We start from the raw sequence: 19,802 nt of genomic DNA on the forward strand, positions 1-19,802 counted from the left end.
GATTTCGAATCTGTTTCTTCTGAGAATCCGGTGGAAAAGAATACCTTTCCGGTGGTTTCTCCATAGCTCGATTGCAGAGAAATATGCTGGAGTATTGAAGCCTCAAATTGAGTAGATTCTCCTTGTAGAGAGGTGGGAACAACACAGATTCTTGATATTAGGAATATCAAGAATTTGAGATGAGGAGGAATTAAAAGCTCTGTGCGCGTATTGACGAATGCAGGAGGAGGTCCGCGATCCGGCGTCTTTTTCGCCAATGGGACAATAGAAAACGCATAGACTTATAAGAGCTCGATACCATGTGAAGATAGAGGAACGGGAAAGAGAACAAGACGAAACATGAAATAGAGAAAGATTTTATAATTATCAGTCTACAAGTATACATATAACAACGTTTATATATGGCATAATAAACGAGGACATTCTGGAATGCTGACGTGATCAGGTATCTTAACAGTATCTAACGCTATTTCTCTGATTTGGATTTTTTTTTTTTGCTTATAACAATTGGACATCATAGAGCATATTTTATTTGTAGTAAAACAATATCAAATTTTCTAGTTTCCTGTATCTGTAGGCTTGTATTGTTTTCTTTTAAGGTCTAAACAAAACTTGTGAGAACTTCTCAGCACTATCATGGCTTCTATGTTCTCTCTCTTCCTCTCTCTCTCTCCGTCTTCTCTCTCTCCTCTCTCTCCTCTCATCTCTCTCTCTCTCTCTCTCTCCTCTCTCTCTCTCCCCCCTTCCCCTAAATGAAAGAATCATAACGATAAGTTGAAAAATTTTGTTTGTTAAGCTGCTAAAATGACTGCATTTTGTCAATTGATTGGAAGAGCTGATTATTTTATTACTATGACTTACTGTCCATATAACTAGTGAGTCTATATATAAATGTTGGTGCCCCAAAAATATTATATTTATATGACACAAATCAAATAATTGTTAGTTACGGTTTCTTCTCAATAAAATTAAAAAAAGTGTTTTCCAAACGAACCGAAAGCTGTTGGAAATCAATTGATTTCAAACGACAGGTCGCCTGATGATGTTAAGCTTGATTGTAACGATCTGCCACGTCGACTCAGCGACAGCTCACGAACAGCTCACCGTGGCTCAGAACGTTCAGCTCACCGAACTTCAAGAAAGGACAGCTCATCACTTTCTAGAAGTATCTGTAGAAATGTATAAATACAGCATTAAAGCATATGTAATGAGATATAACAGAAATCGATTCTAATGAGATTCTGATTTGATTTCTTCTCCACTCATCTCATTTCTTTATGGTATCAGAGCTCTGAGACGAATCAAGATTCGTCGCTCGATCATGGCGCAATCACTATCTTCATCATCGTCGCAGATCAGAGAACCTGCACGAACAGAAACAGATGAAGAACATCACATTCCAGCATCACTCAAATTTGTGATTTCCAATATCAAGAACTTAGTTCCGACGCAACTATCAGAGGATAACTATCCTATATGGAAATCACAAGCCGTGAAACTTCTCAAAGCAAACGGATTCATGTCATTCTTATCTTCAACAACAGATCCACCAGAAAAATATACAAAAACGACGGAAGGAAATACTGTGATAAATTCACAGTATACTAAATGGAATCTTATTGATCAAAATTTAGCAGTAGCACTGTGTTCCACGATCTCAGTTGCTGTTCTTCCGTATGTAATACATCTGGAATCATGCTCTGCCATCTGGAGTACAATAGAGAAACGTCTGCAAGCAACAAACAGATCAAAGGTAATTCAATTAAAAAGTGAATTACACAATCTGGCAATGAAAAATCAGACGATGACACAATATCTCAGTGAAGTAAAGATGATAGTAGATCAAATTATTGCAGCAGGAGTAACACTAGATACAGAAGATATCTTGATGTATACGCTCAACGGTCTTTCTCCAGCCTACCAGGTGTTCAAAACATCCATCAGAACAAATCTCAATCCAATAAGTTTGGATGATTTGTACTCACTTCTGATGAGTGAGGAAGTAAATATACAGAGAGAAGCCCTCAAGCAACTGACCATTACTGAGTCAGGAACTGCGCTATACTCCTCGCGTGGCAGAGGAAGGAGAGGCAGAGGAAGAATGAGTAATTATGGATCAAGAAATACATCAAATAACACGCAAATATGTCAAATATGCAATAAGAAAGGACACTCAGCATCAGCTTGTTGGCACAGGCTGAATCTGAATTACACCCCTCAACAAACAACAGTTCAAGAAAATAAAAAAGCAATGGTGGCATCAACAGAACAATCAAATCCAGATTGGTATCTGGACTCAGGTGCCTCATCGCACCTGACAAACTCAATTGAGAATCTGAATCAACCTCAACCATACAACGGATCTGATAGCATCACAATTGGAGACGGGAGAAACATCTCAATAGCAAATTCTGGATCTGGTATTTTTCCCACACCAAACAGTAAGCTAAAACTGTCTCAAATACTTCATATTCCACAAATCTCACATAATTTGCTATCTGTCTATGCTCTCACAAAAGACAATAACATTTCCATTTCTTTTGATGGCAATCTACATCATAAAGGATTTGAAGACACACAAAATTCTACTCACGGGTCCAAGTTCTAATGGTCTGTACCCCGTTTCCATCACAAATCACTCAGCTCTAACAGCCAAACAACGATCTGCATTTTCTTGGCATGATCTCTTAGGACATCCTCATCAGCAAATCCTGATGGATATTGCAAATAACAACAAGAATCTCAACATACCCTCATCTATAACAGTATGTCATGATTGTCTTGTATCCAAGAGTCACAAATTAGTGTTTCATAAGTCTGTAACCAAGTCATTTAGACCACTTGCGTTACTTCACACCGTTGTATGGGGACCTGCCCCAATTACATCTCGTGAAGGATTCAAATACTACGTAATATTCATTGATGATTTCTCGAAATTTGTTTGGTTATTTCCCATGATAACAAAATCTGAAGTACCATCTTTGTTTATCAAATTTGCTACACTCATTGAAAATCAACTCCAGTTAAAAATTCAATGCCTGAGAACAGACGTAGGCAAAGAATTTTTTAATCAACAAATGTCAGAATTCCTCAGCACACATGGAATTCTACATCAAACATCTTGCCCATACACTCTAGAACAAAATGGAGTGGCTGAGCGTAAGCACAGACATCTCATTGAAACTACCCGAACACTTCTTCACTCAGCTCAAATGCCATCAACATTCTGGCCAGAAGCCACCTTGACTGCATCATATCTAATCAACATATTGCCATCCAGAACACTCAATAATCTCTCACCATTTCAATGCCTCTACAACACTAAACCTGATTACTCATTCATGAGAACATTTGGATGTCAGTGTTTTCCTTGGCTACCACCTAATCAAAGACACAAACTTGCTCCTAGATCTGTTCCATGTGTATTCATTGGCTACTCATCTATCTCAAAAGGATACAAATGTCTAGACCCATCTAACTACAGAATATACATTTCTAGACATGTAACATTTGATGAAAAATGTTTCCCTTTCAAAAACATAACACCGACCAATAACATGACACTCACTCAACCCAATGTTCCCCCTGGACTCCTCATTCCTATAGCCACGACTATCACCACAAACACCTCTCAACTCTCGCAAAAACCAACCACATCTACATCTCAACCTACAGCTCAGAACATCTCCACTCAACAATGTCCATGCTAATGTGTCAGCAACAACAGACACTGTTGATCCTACGTCATATACAGAAGCTATCAAACATGCAGTATGGAGAAAAGCAATGGCAGAAGAATTTCTTGCATTACAAAAACAAGGAACATGGGAACTTACACAGGCTCCCCCCAATACAACAATATTGGGCTGCAAGTGGACATTCAAGACAAAGTGGCACTCGGATGGGACCATAGCCAGGCACAAAGCAAGATTAGTTGCTCAAGGAAATCACCAAGAATATGGTGTCAATTATCTGGACACATTCAGTCCAGTAGCCAAATTCCCAACAATCAGAGCATTTCTCACCATAGCAGCATCTAAAAACTGGCCGATACATCAACTAGATGTAACCAATGCATTCTTACATGGTGATAACGAAGAAGACATATACATGAGACAGCCAAAGGGATTTGAAGATACGACTAATCCAGAAATGGTATGTCACCTTCGGAAAGCACTATATGGACTGAAACAAGCACCAAGATAGTGGTTTAAAATGTTCTCAGCACACATCAAAAAGCTCGGTTTTGAAAATGGAAAAGCTGACTCATCTCTGTTCATTCTAAGAAAGGATAATATAGAACTATACATGGTGATATACGTGGATGATATACTACTTACAGGAAATAGCTCAAGTATGATAGCTCAGACAATCAGCCAAATGAATCAGAAATTTGAAATGAAGGATCTGGGAACAGTTAACAATTTTCTCGGCATACAAATTACTCGGGTCAAAGGCACATACTTTCTATCCCAGTCATCATATGCAAAATCCATAATTCATTTGGCTGGACTATCAACATGCAAACCACTTGCCAATCCAACAGCAGTTAAACAAACTCAAAATCCAGAAGCAGATCCTATACTATCAGATCATTACACATATCGGAGAATAACTGGAACTCTACAGTATCTAACAATCACAAGACCAGACATTTCGTATGCAGTTAACATCCTATGTCAACACATGCATCAACCAGAAGCAGAGCATGCTCAATCTCTGAAGAAACTTCTACGATACATTCAAGGAACATGCAACTATGGTATTCCGGTTACTCCAGGTTCACTAGATCTACATGCATACTCAGATGCAGACTGGGCAGGTGACAAAAAGACAAGAAAATCAACTACAGGATATTGCACCTTTCTTGGAAATAATATATTATCATGGAGCGTAAAGAAACAAAACACGGTTTCTCGATCATCAACGGAAGCCGAATACAGAGCGCTGGCTGCAGCGACAGCGGAAATCATCTGGATAAGAAAACTACTACAAGACTTCAATGTACAGCTCAAAACCCCAACAGAACTAAGGTGTGATAATATGTCTGATATTGTCCTCGCGAATAATCCAGTGTTTCATTCAAAAACAAAACACATAGACATAGATCAACACTTCATTCGTGACCATATACACTGCGGAAACATCAAAGTGATTCCTGTAACTACACATGATCAACTAGCGGACATCTTCACAAAACCGTTAGCCACAGTCAGATTTCAAGATCTCAGGAACAAGCTCACCATCCAGCCGGACAGTAAGCTTGAGGGGGAATATTAGCAACAAGCAGTATAGAAGATAAATACAGAGAGCAGAGATGAGAAGAGACGAGAAGAGTCGCATGAAGAAGATATAAGCAGAACGAAGAGAACGATCTGCCACGTCGACTCAGCGACAGCTCACGAATAGGTCACCGTGGCTCAGAACGTTCAGCTCACCGAACTTCAAGAAAGGACAGCTCATCACTTTCTAGAAGTATCTGTACATAGAAATGTATAAATACAGAGTTAAAGCATATGTAATGAGATATAACAGAAATCGATTCTAATGAGATTCTGATTTGATTTCTTCTCCACTCATCTCATTTCTTTAGATACCATTCTTATAATTATAATACAAACAATCCTGTCAAGAACAATAATCAATGGCCAATAAAAATCAAGCCAAGAATTCATATTTAATAAAAAAAATGTTTAATAAGGTTTTATTTTTCATCTTTTTATTATATTATAATACGATAGCTGTTGAATTAGAGGAAAATTGTGGAATAATTACTACAAATCTCTATCAGCAATTCAGCAGTGACGGGGCTTTTTTTTTTTTTAACAGTGATATAAAATTAATTAATTTTAGTTACCTTGATTATTAATTTTTTTTTTAATTTAATAGATTTTCGAGTGTGAATATTGTAGCTGCTGTGTTTTCTTTTCTTTTTTTATTTGGAACTGAGCCAATAATATTATTCATAATTTAACTTTCTTTGAATTTTGTAGAATAAATGAAGAATAATGCTTCACAGTTTTAAAGGAAGAAAGAGCAATAGATAATCAGATCGAGCACATTACCTTCTTTTTTTTTTATCTGCCGAGCTCGATGCTGCTCTATTTTGGATTCTGATGAACATAAATAATTCAGTCTGCTGCTTTGATGTTTGTAAGACTATTTGCTTCAAAGTTATTTAGATGGTTTTGTTATTGTTAATAAGTTAATATTCTTTAGAATGATCAATTAATAGTGATTAAAATATGCATTTTGGTCATCATTTATTTTTAGCCATCAAATGTATACTAAGATCTAGTACACAAATTAATATGAGAGAGAGAGAGAGAGAGCATTCATAAGAGATCAAATTTTTTATGTGAAAACTCCTAAAAAGTAGAAGAACCATAGGGCTTTGCCCAATTTGAATGAATCTACTAGTATTTGTTTTGAATTACAAATGATGCCCTTACTTCGGGGAAGATATTTGCTCAATGTAGCAAATATACATCATATAATGCACTTTACTAAGGCTGGGGCTGAAAGAACCCAATGTCAGGATAGCTATTCTTAAGAAAGTGTTAGTCTGTTCATTTGGTTGTTAAGGCTGTATTTGGAAGATAGAGGTCGGAGGGACCGAGGCCGGGAAGTGACGGAGGTCGGAGGGACCGAGGCCGGGAAGTGATGGAGGTCAGAAGAATCATAATTGGGTGATGGTGGTCAAAAAGACCGTAGTTGGGCGATGGTGATCGAAAGGATTGTAATCGGACAAAGTTGTCAGATGGATAGTAGTCGGTGAGCATTGAAAGTTGAAAGGACTGTAGTCAGGCGTTGATGGTCGAAGCGACCATAATCGACTAGGGATGGTGGTTGGAATGACCGTAGTCAGCATGCGATGAATGTTGGAGGGATTATTATTGGTGGGCGAAGGAGGTCAGAGGGACCATTGTTGACGGCGACGGCGGACGATGAAGGTTGGAAGGATAGTACTCAAGCAACGATGGTCGAAGTGACTGTAGTTGATGATGGCAGTCGGAAGAACTGTAGTCGGGCGATGGTGGTCAAAAGAACCGTAATCAGGCGATGATGGTTGGATGGACCGTACGTAGTTGGCTAGCGATGATGGTTAGAGGGATCATAGTCGATGGGTGACGGTGGTCGGATGGACTATAGATGACGGGCGACGGTTGTTTGAGGGATCGTAGTCAGCGGGCGATGGAGGTCATGGGGACCCTAGTCGGCAAACAACGGTGGTCGAAAAGAGATCTAGCAGTGGTGTTGGCTGCATAATGTAAGAGAGCTCCCTGATTAATCTTTTCCTCTATTTCTCACTCTCTTCATATGAAGGATGAGGATCTATTTATAGTTTTCTTAGAGTGACATGCTTAGTAAATATGAAGAAGATCTAGGACAAATTTGGAGTGTTCCATCAAACGGATGATATTAATTCCCTCTATTATGTAGTGTTCCTCAAACATTTATATGTCATAACAACATCATAATTAAGCTATATTGGGCTCATTGGATTCTTCTAGTCAAGCAGCTCGATTCGGCTATAAGCATGTCATATTTAGATTTCATTTATCCATCCAATTAATGTTTTGAAGTCCTCAAATATGTTTTAGTCTTTTGATTTGAGCCTATTTGGGCTTAGATTGGATTGAATTTAGTGTCGTTGGGTTTGCCTCCTTGAGGTGTTCAATTTGACTATAAGTTTGCTTAAATCAAAATTTGGAAGGTCCTGAATTTAATTTTTCAATGTTTCTACTTAACATTTGCATCGAGATTCATGCCTGACCCAGCCGATTTTTTAGTGACATCAATTACAATAATTTTGAAGGATAAAAATAAGAAGATGATATGTTCCTTCTTTATTTTTTGTTGACAAGAAAGTTAGAGAGAAATGTAGTTGTAAGTTTGTAACACAAACATTAAAAAAAAAATCTATTTACTCTGATTTTTTTTTATTTCTATTTACTCTGATCATCCCTAAATATCAAAATATTAAGTTTGACATTGAATGTAATCATTCTTCAATTAATTATTCTTTAATTCGTCTTACTTCCATTTTATCTTTCTTATTTAATTTGTTACATCAACTCACTAATCAACTTTTTTTCTATATTAACGAACAATTTTATCGTTTACTAAAAATATAGCTGGTGGTATTTATATATATAGTTATGCTCATTAAAATATGCTAAAATTAATAAATTTATTGACACGTAGCATATCACAATGAAAAATCACATGAAAATCTTATCATTATTAACGAATATTAATCGTTGATGCTTATCTAATCAACAATTATGATAAATTAATTTAATTCCTAACCCCATCATAATGAAAACTTATATTCAAATCACATCATCATCAACTAATTTTTAAATATATCTTTCTAAATCATCTAAATTTTTAAAAATAAGTAAATATATTTTTAATCCTCCTCCTTACCTACACGTACCTATCGCATTCAAATGCGTGGCTAACAAAAAGGAATTAATGCTAATAAAATTTAGGAGACTCACGCAAGTCAAAAGGTTAATCAAAGGCTAAGCATCACTAATTAATTAATTAATTAGTGCAATATTTTATCTAATCAAACAAAGAAATCATATTATTATGAAATTGGCATACATCATTAAGTTATTATAACTTAATGCTTTAGACTTTAGAGAGATGAACAAATGAAAGGGACGACAGGACAGTTGAACGTAAAATTAAGAAGAAGAAGAAGAAAAATTTACTCCCTTAAGAAAGACATCGATCAATATTCATGATTACATAATGGTACATGAAGAAGGATCCTCCTCGCAGAAGAACTGACAGGTGGAAGAGGAGGGGACGGTCATGTAGCCTCCAGCAGGTGGCGGTGGCGGCGCCGTCCACCCGATGGGCATTCCGCAGGAAGAGCACCGGCAGCCGCCATAATATTGCTCATAGCACGGTCGCCAGCAGCAGGTCGGGAAGGCTGGATAGACAGGCCAGAAAGGCTGGTACTGTTGAACCGGGTCAGGATTGGGCTTCTCCTTCTCCTTGGGCTTCTCCTGTTCCTTTGGCTTCTCCTTCTCCTTGGGCTTCTCTTGCTCCTTGGGCTTCTCCTTCTCTTTGGGTTTCTCTTGCTCCTTCGGCTTCTCCTTCTCCTTGGGCTTCTCCTGCTCCTTCGGCTTCTCCTTCTCCTTCGGTTTTTCCTGCTCCTTCGGCTTCTCCTTGGGCTTCTCCTGCTCCTTAGGCTTCTCTTTCTCCTTAGGCTTCTCCTCCTCTTTGATCTTAATGTCCTTAATCACCTTACATGCTTTGCATAAGAGCTTCTTCTTTAATTTTTGGGGATCAAAGAACCCAGAAATCGTTACAGTATTATTCTTCTCATCAAAGGTGATCGTCTCGATTTTCTCTCGGGCTTAATTTTAATTAAATGAACAAGCAATTAGAGAATTAATAAGTATATGAGAATGAATTAAGTTGGTAATGCTTACCTTGGAGTTTGCAAATGGTCTTCTTGATCTTCTTAGAACAGATATAACAATCAAGGTCAACGGTCAAGATTAATGTGGAGATCTGTGACAGTGTTTTTGTGGTTAATTTGCTTAATAAATTCGTTTAGTAGCTTAAGTTCAAAACAGCAAAATCAATCAAGGCAGATTAAGAAGAGCCCTAAACAATGGACTATAATGCAACTATAGCAGAAAAATTATAGGGAAAACAGAAGAGATATAATCAATTAAGAGTAGAAGAGTAGAAGAGAGAGTACCTTTCCTGCCATGGGAAGCTCCAATGAAGCAGATATGTTAGAGGGAAATAAGGGGAACGAGACAGAGAGAAAGAAGACAGTCAGAGGGAAAGCTCTGTGTGAAGACCGAAGGGGAAGGGGAAGGGGAAGGGAAAGGAGGTGACGTTTCCAATATGGACTCAATTGACGGTAGGTTGGAAGGTAGGGCATAGCTATCATCCAATGGTATGCATTGACGCATGCGGCCAATGCGTATGTACGTAGGCTTTTCACGCGGGGAATATGACTGTCACGCATAGGGTGCAAACTAGGGGTGTTCAAGTCCAGCTCGACTGTCAAATATCGAGCTTGAACTCAAGTTGAGCTCGAGCTGGACTCGTCTCACATCGAGCTGCTCGTCGAGCTCCTTCCCGACCTCTGTCGTTGAGCATCGTCCTGAGCTACGCCGACCTACTCGAGCTCTATCGTCCGTCGTCTCGTCGAGCTCCGTTGAAGCCGTCCTTCGTCCCATCATCCATGATCCCATCGAGCTGCGTTGTCCGTCCTGTCGTCCCTTCGAGCAACTTCGCCCGTCGTCCCTTCGAGCTACGTCGCCTGTTGCCCCGTCGTGTGTTGTCCCGTCGAGCTTCATTGTCCTGTCGAGCTTCGTTATCCCGTTGAACTTCTACATCGTTTTGATTTACCTGCTCGGCCTTCGATTAGTCCTCTCGCTCGCCGAAACCAAAGTTTAATTTTTCCAGCCGGTCACCTCTACGAGCTACTCGACGTACTGATGAATCGAGCAGAGGTCTGTTCGAGCTCGATAAGTCGTCGAGGTCGAACTCATGTTCAAACTTGACTAGCGAGCTCAATAAGCTTGACTCGTCGAGCTTGTTACTGAGTCGAGTCCGAGTCGGTTCATGAGTCGGCTTAACTCGGTTAGACCACTAGTCACGCAGTTGTAGCTCACCTCAGCAACTAAGAGATTTGAGTTAGAATCTTATATATGTGATGTGTTTATAAAATTATCTTAATTGATCTAAATGTAAAAAAATTGTCACGTATATCACTTTGATTTATTGGTTACAAGTTTTGGCAATCAATTAAAAGGTCTAAGGTTTAAAACTTGCAGATATGTTGTGCTTATGAATTTGTTTTAATTGGCTCAAATATCCTTAAAAACAAAAGACTGTCAACCATTAAGCAGATAACCAATTTGATTTTCTTTTTAACTCTGAATGTATTAATAGATGCTCCCATTGATGATAGTAAACACTGTGTAATTATTTTAATTTGATCATTCTTTTAATTTTCACACACTCTTTCAATATATCTTTCATTCAGTACTCAATTTAAAGACAATAATAAAAGTTTAAATACATTGCTAGCTCTGTTTTTCTTGCTAAACAAAAATTAATACTTCAACAGTTTTATTATTCACAGATAAGCAATGTAGTTTATCCTAAAAATAAATGTCCAAAAAAAAAAAAAAAAAAATGTAGTTTATCCTATTTTTTGAAAAAAGAAAAACTAATCCTGATTTTATGTCATTCTTTTAAAACCATATCAATATCTCATTATAAATGTTAATATTAATATCAAGTTTAATAATTATTGCATGTAATATTTGCAATGGTAGAGTAAGAGAGTTTAATTAAGGTCTTAACATTGTAGAGATTTTAATATATAAATAAAAGAAAAAAATTGTAAGAAACCCTAGAGTTTTGAGATGGAAAATATGAAAAAGGACAAAAAAATATGAGGATTGACCAAATTAAAATGATTACACAGTGTTTACTATCGGTTACAAATGATACCCTTTATCATGATTAGGCAAGGTGTTGATATAATTTAGTAAACAAAAACTGTAAAATGGATTCCATGGTGAAGGTTGAAATAATCTTATGACATTGGATTTTGCTTCAAGAGAATGTTTATTATTTATTTGGTTGTCTTTCAATTATAGTGATTGGAATATCATGAGCATATGACGATGATTAGAGGAATGTAGCAGGGTGAGACAATGGTTGGAAGGCCGTAATCGGGTGCCAATAGTTAAAGGAACGAAATCAAGTGACAGTGGTCAAGGAATCATAATCAGGCAATGGTACCCGAATGATCAAAGTCGGGCATGATTACTAGAGGACCATAATCAAGCGATCCTAATCAAATTATCGCAGTTGGATGAGGGTTATCTTATGACATTGGTTGGGCTATCTTCTAATGGTTGTTTTCGATCTGACTATGAAATTCAAGCAATGATTCAAATGTGTTGCTCGGTTGGAGAATTGTGATTCATTAAGCTTTTGAGCTCTCTTAAATCTTAAGAAAAGAGTCCAAGCTACAAGCCCCCTTTATGTAAAAGAGTGTGCCTATTTATTGATTTGTCATAAAAACTTATCCTGTAAATATAGTCAAAATTTGAAACACTCCATCAAATGGCTTGCATTAATTATGTAAATCATGGACCATCCCTTTAGTATGTAATTGCGTTAATAATGATAGAATTAAGCAATATTGGGCTTGCGAGATTATTCTCTCAATGGCACTCAATTTAATTACAAGACGTAAGATTTGGAGATCGTTTAATGCTCCAAATAATGTCCCAAAGCTTTTTATTGAGCTTAAAAATGCTTGAATTGAGATCATTTGGACTCTAATCACATCATTTTTGATGCCGATGGGTTTCATTGAGACTTTCAGAATTACTATAAGTTTGTTAAAACCAGAGTTTAAAATATTCTAAAATTAATTATGGAAGTTTTCTAGTATTTGATCAAGTCGATTTTTAATATCGTATTAGCAATAAATCCTAGCAGTTTTTCTAGGTTACAAGAAAACATAGGAAAAGATTAATAATTATAAAATAGAAAAAATTATTAACTTTCATGCAAATTTTAAAATATTATTTTGACCTTAAAACTTTGGCAATATTGTCACAAGTTTTCTTAAAATTTATTATGAACTAATAGAAAAGGAAAAAAATTATCATGATGGGCTTACAATTCATTAGATTTATTTTGACATTAGTGCATTACAAGTTCTTCATAGTAACCTGTCGCTTAAGAATGCACCTGTTTAAGTAAGCATCCTTGCTAAGTAGGTAAAAATTTAACAAAAAAATTAGGGTAAGGTTTAAAAGTTGAACATGTTATGAATGGTCATTAGGCGTAAGTTTTTCAGTTTCTTATGTCCAGCATTGAGGGTTACCACATGAATCTTTCTCTAAATAATTCAAATGATTGTCTAAGATTATCGAATGTTTCTCTGGCTTGTACTTGCACCTTAGGGTAGAGTAGTTGATCCTCTAAGTTAGTAACCTGTTTTTGGAAAGACTAAAGCCCTAAAATGCAACAGTATTTTCTAAACTCGCACTCAGTTTTTGAGGATTCAGATCATCATCACGCTCTGTTCCATAAATTTTCATTGACTTCAAAAGTTCCTAAACATCTTCCAATATGATAACAGCATATTTTTCGTTGATCTCATCGTCGCCATGAACGAAATCTTCCAATTCTATAGGATCAATAGAAATATTTAAATGTTTCATGGTTTATAAAACATTCGTGCCCAAATCATTATCTTTATCACCCACATCAATATCTGCTCTAATGTCATTATCTCTGTCTTGATAAAGGAATTTTTTTCGAGCTTATCGCTACAGAATCCCAAGAAGTTTTCACATAATTTGTTGCATCAAGCAGGTGTGTTGGATTTTTGTAACAAACCCTAGTAGTTCCTCGGCATAACCGCTACCCTTGCTCCTTACAATTCTTCTCCTCGTCAAGTTTGTAAGAATCAAGGACATTCTTGAATATAAATACTTGTATCGTTTCTTAAGAGCTTCGATTATTCTCATATCACATGGTTGTTTCCAGCTCGTGCAATTTGGGGGGGAAGAATACTATCCGGATATTACCCCGTTCGAAAGCTTCGAAATGTTCAAGAACATTGTCCATTAGCAACAGAACGCAAAATCCGGTATGATTTTTCACTTCGGGAGAAAACACCACATTGAACCATTTCCAACAAGTTTTCTTATCCATCCATGCTTTTGCTTGATTTAAATATTTAATTGACCATTGATAATCCTTGATATAAGTTGGCCCTTTCGGCTTTCCATTCAAAGCGCAGAAAATCTTCTAATCAGTTCTCGTGGCATTTGCGTAGACGATAAGAGAAACTCGATCTTTGCCTTTTCTCTTACCCCTAGGGGTGGAAATGTCATCATTTGGCATAAGTAGGCCATATCTCTGAAGTAAACTAAAGAATATCCCAGCCTCATCCATATTATAATTGTTATCAAGATCATATTGTTCGATAATCTCGTATAAAACCTTTAACACTGTTAACAACTCTAGATTGCCCTTGTTAACTTGTGCTCCCTCTCCATGAAGGAGCATCTTTTGCAAACCTCAACGTGCTCTGAATTGGCTCGACCATTACTAGGATGCCTTAAAATCTGTGTTCAGATTTGAAAGGGTAGAGGCGATGTTTTTTTGCTTTGGCAATGGCGAGAGAGAGCAGTACAAATAAATTAACACAACGCATACTTTTGATCCAAATAAAGAGCATATCTTCAAGCTTTATAAATTGACCAACATACGCTCGAAATGCCTTTTCTTTAGCTTCTTCGAGCATCAGCGTAGAGATTTCAATAATCTTCTCTCTATTGTACCACACCTTTCGGATGCACATTCATTCATGTCATACTCTCGCACTGAAGCACGCATACAAGGAGGATTCGTCTTGCCAGCTTTGAAATGATCTCGCATCGCTAGTACTCATTCATTCGCTTTCAATTTGGTTTCTTCGACATCAAAGAGAAACCAAGAGTATGCACATATATGTTAGGTAAGCACAATCCTTCCAAGTTCAAGTAATGTACTTAAGAGACTATTGTATATGTAACATTAATTTCAAAGCAAATCTAATAATTTGTAAGCTTGTTCATAAACATTATGCCAGGATATCTTGAGACAGTTTTGTCAAATACAGTATATTATCAATAATCATGATAAATTTTTAAAAATTATGTTTAATTTTATTGTAATACATAATAGTACTATTAAGATTCTATTTGAGATAGCTGCAGCATTTTATAAAGTTGGTTGTTATGTTATTGTAATAAAAATAACTTAACTATTATTGTTGTACAAAGCAGTTTTTCACAACAATTTTTTTAAAAAAACAACAAGAAAGTAAGAAAAATCAGTTATCAAACGAAATTGTGATTACTGTCTAAAAAAAAACATATGAAAAAGCTATCATAAACATATCCTAAGATTTAAAAAAAAAAAACACACACACACATGATTAGCAAAATATATTAAACGATTATTCCTTTACAAAAATAACAATTATTAAACTTTAAAAAAAAATCAAACTACAATCTTTTGAAACAAATAATCTCTTATTTGATGTGGAATGAATATATTTTTATGAGTGGGTGAATGTTTGCCCTTCTCCTAATGAGTTGGTGTAGACTTTTAATGGTATGGTGGGGGGCCACAGTCAAGTTTTGTTCCACCAAATGTCACAATTATTGCCCTCTTATTATAAACCAAGAAATGCAGATAAGACAACCCACACTATTATTGCAGGCGCCTTCATTAGTTAGCAGAGCAGCTAATGAGCTTAGATGCCTTGTCTTTTTCAACTCACAGATTGGACTTACCTTTGCAGAATATTTTCCTCCAGAAGCTATCGAATCAATTCTATAATGACAACTAATAGGCTTGCGGGCCGCCAAATGGCAGACTAGATGACAGCCCGCCTGCACTTTTCAGATGGGCCTAGCTGCCAGCTTCTCCTGGCAAGGCCCAACTAGCCCGCAATCCATTAATATGTATTGCATGTCTTAATAGAATAAGTTATGGAATAGTGTCAGAGATAGTTATCGACAGTTATATACAAAGGAATGAGTATACTGTAATTATTGCAGATGGAGAGTGCTTGCAGCCTTGACAGAGGTAGAGGAACCTATGAAGGATCTGAATCTTCCACTTTGTCAGGAGATCGGATGCAAAATGTCATTCGGAGATCAATCAGAATGCGACATGTCAGCAGTACCGAGCCATCATATCGAACTGTGGTACTGAGCACATAGGTGATAAAGCGCATTATCAATGTGTTAGGATTTCATGGAGACGAAAATAACAAATCGATCGTCTTCGAACGACATGCCAAATCATCGAGAAGAATTTTCGGAAGCGTACCTGAATCCATTGAAAAGCAGAATTAAGGTCTTTCGATCTTCCACGTTTAGAGCGGCGTTCTCCAAGAAAGCGAGAGACCCCTTCTTTTCACTCAAGATGGGAAATGAGAGAAATGAGAACTTCACCGCTTAAACTGGGGACCATGACCCTTATATACTTTAAGTGTAAATATTTTATTTCAGCCCATCATAAAAATAAAATAAATACCCGGCCTCTACACAAATTAATTCCATACAAAATTAATTGAGATGCCACATAAGCCAAATAATAATTTAATACTCAATTAGATCACAAATTTAATTGTCTTAATTTTAGATAGCGTTTAATGTATAATTCTTTATTTATATGTATAAAATATATTGGCCCACATATAGAAATTTCCCAACACAATGATCTCCGGACGGCATTTGGCGTCCGCACATAAAAAGTAATCTTCTGCTCTTCTGATTCAATGGATGAGGATAAAGGACTAGAATTCTGATTGGTGCATGAGGCCTTCTTCTTTTAGAACTTCTTCTCTACTTTCTCTCCTTTTTTTCCCTTCTTATTGTCAAAAACTAAATTAGGGCATTCTCATCTGATGTGCATGGGCTTCGTGCAATGATAACATCAAATGTTTTCATCTGCAGAAGAATTTTTAGTTTCAATCTTATGCAATTTTGACTTGTCATATTTTTATTGCCTCTTCCTTAGCATTGCTAGCTTATTGACAACTACTACAATCCTAAAGATACTTCCGTATGAATCTTCAATCTACATTGCTTGCTTTGGCCTTCTCCTTTTTCTTCTTCCAAGAAGGTTTTCTGACTAGCCATAGTCTACTTATGAGCTCTCAAAGAAACCAAAAATTGATCAAGTTGATAAATATGCTGATTTCATCATTTTGAATCCCACTCTTAAACAAATAAATTCAAATTTTGTGCAATAATATAAACATGATAGAAGTTATATAATTTTAAAAAAAGTGTGTTCATTTTAGAAATGTTTTCATCATATTTCATGTTAAAGGTTCAAACTAACAAATCTATTCATCAACACCTTCACATGCATTTTATAATTTCTTTCAAATTTCTTTAGAGAAATATAGGCTTTTAAGATCGATGTTATCTAGCGAAGCATTTTATTTTTTCTCTCACGTTCAATTTACAAACCTAAACATCCTAATGACTATTGAGCTCCAAATGATCTAACATGTCTTTAGCATCTTTCATCAAAATTAGTGCAAACTTTCAATCCTAAAATAACTAAGTTTAAGAATTAGCATCACAATCATATGTTCGAAGCATCCGTGAATCATATCCAGTAATATTAAGAATACTGAGTGAAAAAAAAAGAGAGAACATAGAGAGATAGAGAGCGAATAAGAAATTCTACGATACGAAGCTATAGAATTTTATTAAAATAGGCTTGATTACATAAAATTGCATAAATTGACCTCATCTCTCAGCTCTCTATTTATATATTTGGCTTAAGCATCATAGAATTGGAGGTTTATTGTAAAAAGAATAGTATTATATAAAAAATATTTTTATTAATTAATCATATTACTTTCATAAATAATTATTTTAAAATTAGATATTAGTTAACCAATTTTATGTTGACTTTGATGTTATCCTTTTGTCCACATCAATCGAGACTTGGCATATAAATTGAAGATTGATGTTTTTTGTTCAAATATTTTTTTCATCAACTTTTTACTTCTGGTTGGCTGTGAAATTAATGAGTAACAGTTACTTTTAGCAATTTGGTGGAAGCTCTTTATCATTGTGTTTTCTGTTCTATCATTGACAGATTTATAATTCCAAAAACCTTTTGTGTGATTGGTATACATCTTTTTATATCTCCCCATGGAAACCTCGCCCACCACAAGCTTCTAAATGCTGGAAAAAAATTCACATCACTGCTTTGAGAATTAAGGATCACATCACTTTTAATGTGGGTCAAGACTGCTGTTTTTCTATGCTCTGGGACCCTTGGCTCAAGGGTTGTCAGATCTCTGAGATCCTTAATTCTGTGCTAAATGCTAGTACTTTGGTGAAGGACTTCATTGTTGGTGGCAATTGGTCTCTCCCTTGTTCTTTTCCCAAAGCTATTTCCTCTGCTATTCTAAATTGCAAAATCCTGGAAAATTCTGAAGTACTTTGGAATGGGTCTCCGAATTGGATGTTTAAAGCCTTTACCAACATCTTTTATTCTCATTTAACTAAGGTTGAATGGTATCCTTTGATTTGGTATAAGAAGCATACTTTGAAATATGCCTGCTATAAATGGATGGCCATATTAGGGAAGCTTAAAACAACGGATAATTTGCAATCCAGAGGAATTGCTGCACCCCAGGCTTGTTCTCTTTGTCACGGCAATCCGGAAAATCATAGTCATCTCTTCTTTGGCTGTGATTTTTCCTTTACTATTCTTACCAGATTATTGCCTGACTTAAAGTGCTTCTTACTTAGACCGACTATTGCTCAAATTTTCGATTTTTTTGAGCAATCGATGATTTACAGCAGGCTGGAGAAAAACTTTTGCTTCCTTACTGTAAGTTGCACTATTTATCATATATGGAGAGAGAGAAACAATCGGTGTTTCTCTAACTTAAATGCAAATTCAGTCAAAATCCTATGTAATATTTTTGCTGCTATTCCCCTTAAAGTTTCAAAATGGCAAAACAAAGACACGCTGATGAGGAGGTTCACTGGTATTTAACTTTAGCCCATTCGTTGAGCTTCTGTGGTTTTTGCTGCTTATCTTTGCTCACCTGGAGCTTTCTCTATGTTTTTTCATTGGTTTAGGGTTACTGGGTATACAAAAATATTTTGTGGGCATGTTCTTTATGCTCCAGTTTTGATTATTTTGGTATACACATCTTTCTTGGTATTACTTTTTGGGGGCTGCGGCAAACCCATTCCTCTAGTCCATCTAATGTGGTACCAGTTAACATAGTCGTGATGGAGAACACCAGATTTCTGCAACGGTTTTGTCCACCGTGGCCACTTTCCTCTGCTCTTTTAACAGTCCTGCAATCCACTAGTTTTATAATTATTAAGCTTTAGTTATTACCGTAATACCCTTAGTTTCCTGTTGCTTTTTGTATTAGACGCCTGTAATGTGAGGCGGAAGCAGATTTTATCAAATTATCAAGTTACTGTTCCATTGCTTTGTGCGTGTTGTATTGTGGTTTTCAGTGCAGATTCCGGTGAAACCTCCGGTTCCACACCAACTGGTATCAGAGCCATTCTCCGCTCAGCACTGTGATGGCCGAAACAAGCCGACGAGCTGCTCTTGACGATGATCGGAGCCAAGAGGATCTGCGAGCAGCAGTTAACACCATCTCGAAAGAGTTGACAGAGCTTGCTGCCGAGTTCCGACGATTCGCCGTGGAGACGAACAGGGATATACAGGAGTTGAAGCAACACAGTGGCGTACCCACTGGAGGTCGGAGATTGGAACGCGAGGATACATCGCCAATACGGCGGGGACGAATGAATACCGATCGGACACCTCGAGCACTTCCCACTATTTATCCTGGTTTTTCTGACTCGAAGGAAGAAGATGAACAACTGACGGGAACAGATTTCTTTGAACAAGAAGGAAGAGGAGTTGGGGAACGACTGGGAGCCAGACGGATTCGGGATCGCCCAACTGTTCATCACGGTGAGTTCCGCGTTAAGATTGATATTCCTTTCTTTGAAGGACGTCTCCACATCGAAGATTACCTGGACTGGGAAAGAGCGGTCGAAACATTTTTTGACTACATGGAAATTCCACCCGAAAAACAAGTGAAGTATGTCGTTTGTCGTTTGAAAGGGGGAGCCAGTGCTTGGTGGTTGCAACTACAGCAAAACAGGCAGCGAGAAGGACGGGGGCTCGTCCGGAATTGGCACCGAATGAAGTAGCTT

The 19,802-nt window shown here is 36.8% G+C and overlaps 1 protein-coding gene across 1 annotated transcript; it reads right to left on the minus strand.

The window, feature by feature from the left end:
* Positions 1-8,584: 8,584 nt before the first annotated feature.
* On the minus strand, positions 8,585-9,852 carry LOC110105179 (FK506-binding protein 4). The gene is made up of 3 exons (XM_020834569.2): positions 9,731-9,852; positions 9,456-9,537; positions 8,585-9,379 (listed from the first exon to the last, which is right to left on the minus strand). Exons 1-3 carry the CDS (start codon positions 9,740-9,742, stop codon positions 8,760-8,762), a joined length of 714 nt encoding a protein of 237 aa, XP_020690228.1. The 5' UTR covers positions 9,743-9,852; the 3' UTR covers positions 8,585-8,759.
* Positions 9,853-19,802: the final 9,950 nt, after the last annotated feature.

Source organism: Dendrobium catenatum, unplaced genomic scaffold, assembly GCF_001605985.2.
Source record: "Dendrobium catenatum unplaced genomic scaffold, ASM160598v2 fragScaff_scaffold_905, whole genome shotgun sequence".
Taxonomy (NCBI): domain Eukaryota; kingdom Viridiplantae; phylum Streptophyta; class Magnoliopsida; order Asparagales; family Orchidaceae; genus Dendrobium; species Dendrobium catenatum.